At 41.8% G+C, this 5399-nt stretch overlaps 1 protein-coding gene across 1 annotated transcript in view; it reads right to left on the bottom strand.

Moving 5' to 3' along the window:
* Positions 1-3589: 3589 nt before the first annotated feature.
* nkx2.2a (NK2 homeobox 2a) overlaps positions 3590-5399 on the bottom strand; it is a 2294-nt gene continuing 484 nt past the window's right edge. The window contains exons 1-2 of the mRNA XM_038729386.1: positions 5270-5399; positions 3590-4565 (exon numbers count right to left, since the gene is read on the bottom strand). The exon at positions 5270-5399 is cut by the window's right edge and continues 484 nt beyond it. Of these exons, the coding sequence (XP_038585314.1) occupies positions 4009-4565; positions 5270-5399 (687 nt within the window). The 3' untranslated portion in view covers positions 3590-4008. The remainder of the gene's footprint in view (positions 4566-5269) is intronic.

The raw sequence follows: 5399 nt of genomic DNA, 5'->3' as shown, positions 1-5399 counted from the left end.
GAAATGGAAGCGGCGCTAATTGCCTGTGGACTGTTTACGTTGAGTCTAGTTTGTTTTTCAAGAGCGATATGATTATGCTCTCAAGATCCATAACAATGTCATAAACCGCAATCAAGCACTTAAAAAGACAGACAAGTTTGTTCATTAAGGAGAAAAAGAAAAAAAACGCGGTAATTTCAGCAGTTGGAATATAATTTAGTTGCAGTAATTTGTAGTGCCGTAAATAGATCAAGTTGGACACATTTGCAGGTAAAAGCTGCATGACGCCAACTGAAGACCTCTGCTTCCATCTTGTGGCAGCTTGGCGCAACAATTCCCGCCTCTCCATCACTGGCTCTCTGTTTAATATCGACACTGTGGCGAATCTAATCTGGATCTCCTTTAAGGCAATAAAACCCAGATAGCTTCCTTTAAATGAAAAAGCACCGCTTTTTTATAGCTTTGAAATCCTCGTTTATTTGGAGATGTGCATGATAGAAAAATGATTCATGTCGAGGTTCAAATGGGCAGGATGACGAAGATCCATGGTGTCCCAAGTGCATATTTCCTCAAGTATTGTATTCCAAGGTATATAATAGTGTTATCCACGCAGGTTGAACTGTGTCGCACGCCAAGATGCTTGTTTTAATGTCGCCTGCTTTATCCCTTCAAGCAGCCAAAAGCAATTTCCAATAAATCTGACCCTGTTGCTGAGCTGGTAGAGGAGTGGGGTAATTTTCTGGTGCGTTAATGACAAAACACTGGTGCAAAGCGAATATTGTTCAACGTTAAAGTTTATCATAAAGGCTTTTACACAGCTAGCATTTTTTATTTTGCTTCATTTGGGGGGAGGGCACAACAGAGAATGACTGGATGCACAAATAAATTATTTAGGCGTTTAAATCTACAATAAATTTGTAGACAAACAGGCTCAATATACTTTAGAGTCAGATTCGCAGGGTCATGAAAAAACACAGAAAGTATAATAAAATACAAAAAAATATGTAGAAATGTAAATGTACAATAAATATGATACTTAGAAATACTAGAGCCTTCTTCATGAAGCCATTTCTAGTCTCTCCCATTGCAGTAGATCTTGGCGCATTAGTCCACTAAACACCTGCCAATATCCCCTGTTTTTGTTCCCATGGAAAAACATCTGCATCCCACAGCGTCACTTCCAGATCATCGGATTCACAATAAAATTAGAATGCAAATGACAGCATCAACATTTACCTCTTAGATTAATTAGTCGTACTATTTGCATATTTCTGTAATTGCCACCCCCATAAAAAAAGCGCCTTGGCATATAACTTACAGTCCTACGCTGGCGTAAAAATCCAGTTTTGTAAAATCCAGTCTTTAACTGATGCACAATGTGCACAGTAGCTCAGTTTTACACCTGACGCGGAAATCTATAAAACGGACTGATGGGTGCAAATGGTGTCAAATATTTTTTCCATGTGTCTGTTTTAGAAATGGGCCCACGCATACCAGTGGGACTCAAAGCAAACAAGGAAGAACACTGTCTGGTATTAAAAATAGTTTTTGCGCTGTGACGAGCGACTTTTGAGGACAGACAATAATCAGCCTTTCAGTTTGGAGAATTGGGGATAGAGCGAAAAGAGAGATGAGAAGGCTGTTGTTGGCATAGCTCTATCAAGAAAGAAGGACTCCCTGTTATCTGTGAATGGGGCGTCTTTTTTTGACCAGAATAGATATAGCACGAATTTTTAATTCGTTTTTCTTTGAGAGACAACAATGCTTTATTTGAAAGCTTGGTACAATTTAGGGTTTGTAAGAGATCCTTTTCTCCTTGTCCGAGCCCAGCTGCCCATATGGGATACAACGTGTGCAGCAAAGATCACAATGGCACCAAGTGACAGGCAGGACAAAAAGCCCAAGGATGCATCTCCCTGACTCTGAACAGCACCAAGAAACTCTGTCAGTCTCTCTATCTACACTGTCTGCGTTCCCACTCCTGCTACTCGTTAACATGCACGCCTCTAACATCCAGCAAAACCAGGCCTGGGCTTTTGTCTCTGTGTTGTGTTGTGTACTGTATTATGCAATTATAGAGTCACAAAAACGCCTCATGAGAGAGGCTACATCTGAGGGCAAAGAGTCTGGCCACGAAAAGGTCTGCATTTTTCTTTACCTATGGGGTTTTAAATATATTGGTGTTGTCTTAAGACTAGTTAAATGTGTTGAATTTTATTTGAAAGAAGCAAGAACATCAACAGAGTTCAGCTAAATCCAATCACAGTCAGCCAATCCTTAATCGCCGCCTTTGGCAGTTCACTTTTTAATACCCGGCTCATAACATATTTCTCCTCACGTCGATTCCCTCTAACATGGGACCATTGGCTATAAGGAACGCTGCGTATTTCTTGTCTATCGACAAAGACATAAAAAACAAAATCTATGAGCTAATAGCTGATTTATTTGATCAACAAGCTCAACCAGTGTTGAGACACAAACCGTTTCTGTCAGAGACAAATTGAGTCTGTGTCGCCCACAAAAGCAGTAGCCCCTTGAGACTCAATTCTGTAAATAATTAGCAAATCTACCCAATTTGGCTGTTTGTTCAGTGATGATAGGGGCGACTCTAACATCTGTTGTGAGATTTTTGTCCCGGGACAAACAGAATGCATAGATTTTTTACTAGGTTATCATATTTACCCAAGATATTGACTGGAGTCTGATAATCCGCAGTGCGCTGCGGATCACTAGGGAGCCATTTGTGCTTGTTTTGGTTCCACCTTAAAGAACACAGTGACTAATAGGGCTAAGTATATTTTAATGTGGAATATCATTACTAACACGCTATATGATCAGGTGAAAATAACTTTATTGGGCGGTTAAAGCCCATCTAAGCCGTGCGCATTTTAGGTGAGCGTTGGCAGTGGTTAAACAAAGAAGGCTGGTGAGTCATTGATTATTCCTGCACTATTTGCAGTTTAGCGCTTAACAAGATAACAAAAAAGCATTGCATTAAACGATTTTCCCCCACAGTCGACCACTTTACACCCAAGGCTGGGAGTGTTTGGGGATGCTGACAAAAAGGAGTGCTTTTGACTCAAAAGCTTCTTATGTGGAGAAGCCCTCTTATATTAAGTGAGTGGATTTTAGTCCCATTTCACAAGTGACTTTAGGCTCTTTATTAGTAAGGTGTTCGGATTCAGAAAAAAATATTCTCTGGATTAAATTTGCTTAAAAAGAATGAACTGAAGTGCGCTGGAGATTTATTCCCAGAGTCAAGCTCTATTCTGTGCCACAATATAGTGTTTGGCTCCTCGCCTCCCATTATGATGTTTAACGATGTCTTTCAAAGATGATCAAATCGAAAAGGACACTTATATAAACCAAACCCCCATTTCAGAAACACAGCATTTTATTTTAAAATCCTTATAAAAAATTTGGGATGCTTAGCCATCACCGCGCGGCCACACTGTTATTTACGTGTGATCTGACACGGCTGTCCTGCCGTTTTGCTAAAATTTGTAAATATATATAAGCCGATCCTCAGCTTTACGCTCTCGAAAGCTCCCTAGGTTGCAAACATTTGCCACAAAATATTTACAGGAAATAAAAACAAAAGGAAAATAGCTGAAAAGTTGCCAGTGTTTATTCATGGCCATAAATATTTTTTCGGTCCATAAAAGAAGCAAGAAATTAAAATTTCTATAATTATAAAGTGGTTCGTACGTGCTGATAATAACACGAAGGGACAAAAGGAAAAAAAGAGGAAAACATCTCTACAACCAACACACAACATACTTTACAAAAAATTTCACAAGAAGAGCATTGACATTCTTAATAAAATCTATAAGGGAGAGGTTTGGACCCAGTTCTCTTAACGAAAACATGTAAACACGGCGCACACATGAGCCCCGAATAAAAATGGTAGTATATATATGAGTCAAGCTGCAAAAATGAAAAGTCTTTTGTTTTTTGTGTTTTATTTTTTTCTTTGCTTTGTGGTGAAACTCCCTATCGTGCCTCCAAGCCAAGTCTCTATAATTTCTCTCACCAAGTCCACTGTTGCGTTTGCACCAAGTGATGTGCTGTGGGGAACTGTGGCGTGGCCGCGGCGCTGTACTGCGCGTTATACTGCATGTGTTGGAGTGACTGGGCACTATAAGCCGAGAAGGGGATCCCGGCCTGAAAAGTGGCCGCCAAGTCCTGAGCTTTAAGAGTGTGACAAGGCTTTCCATCCCTGACTAAGACGGGCACGGCCACCCGCCTGGGAGAAGGGAGATGGGTCACTTCCATACCTTTCTCGGCCCGGGCTCTCTTCATCTTATACCGGTGGTTCTGGAACCAGATCTTCACCTGGGTCGGGGTGAGGCGGATCAGGCTGGCCAGGTGCTCCCTCTCCGGGGCGGACAGGTACCTCTGCTGTCTGAAGCGGCGCTCAAGCTCGTAGGTCTGCGCCTTAGAAAACAACACCCTCCTTTTCCGCTTCTTGCCAGAATCGCTGCCGCCGCTGCTGGAAGTTTCCTTGTCGTTGTCCGGCGATTCGTCGTCCGCAGACGGCTCCGGGGACTTGGCCGAGTCCTGAGAGCTGGCGGATAGGCCGTGCACTGCGGCAAGAAACGGGAGAAACACTGTCAAAATGTTATGTTGTAAAGTTCTCAGAGGCATTTATCATAAGCTCATGCCATATAATCATCATTCAAAAGTTTGGATGCGCTGGCGATGAATCGTGCTGCTGCGTAATAAGAACAATAACCTGCTAATGACTGAGCACTTGTCAGAACAGGGTTACACACACATTTACAAGACAGGAGCATGGCTGAATGATAAAAACAGGAGCACCTTCTGGCTAATTTGAAACTCTTTTGGTGTGATTCTGAAGTGCAAAGCACCAAAAGATGTTTCTTCAGCCCAAATCTGCACAAGCAGAGCGAGTCAGTGAAGCATTAAAATGTGCATTGTCCGCCTGTAAATCCCAGCAGAATGCAGTCTTATATTTTCACACCGTGGTTATACTCTAAATAACTCAAAGCCCCCTTATTTATCCACTGTGCTTTATCGATCAAATTCTTACAATGCAAAGTGTGTGGAGCCTAAACACTGCATGCATTTATTGAGCTGTAAACGCCTCAAGACGAGCGCAGCAGTGCACTGTGCATAAAGATGAATGCTGCACGCCACCCAAGGGCATCGTTAGGGTGGAATAGGAGGCTGCATGCCATCAATTATTGCTTAATGTAACCACAGAGCTTGAAATTATCACAGAAGTCATTATCAACAAGATCAACAAGGATTCTTAGACTCTACTTACATGAATATTGAATACTGTCCGTAGTAGCAAGCCATCGTGTGTAAGGATTGTCACTACTGTCATAAAAGGGGTTCTTTAAAGGCAGATTTTGAACGTTTTCTAGTGGACTTTGCACCAAAACTCCAGCGTT

Source organism: Micropterus salmoides, unplaced genomic scaffold (genome assembly GCF_014851395.1).
Source record: "Micropterus salmoides isolate LMB-PRFRI ecotype aquatic unplaced genomic scaffold, ASM1485139v1 Ms_hic_scaffold_19, whole genome shotgun sequence".
NCBI classification, from domain to species: domain Eukaryota; kingdom Metazoa; phylum Chordata; class Actinopteri; order Centrarchiformes; family Centrarchidae; genus Micropterus; species Micropterus salmoides.
The sequence above is the reverse complement of the archived record's forward strand: the minus strand, read 5'-3'. Positions and strand labels throughout refer to the sequence as shown.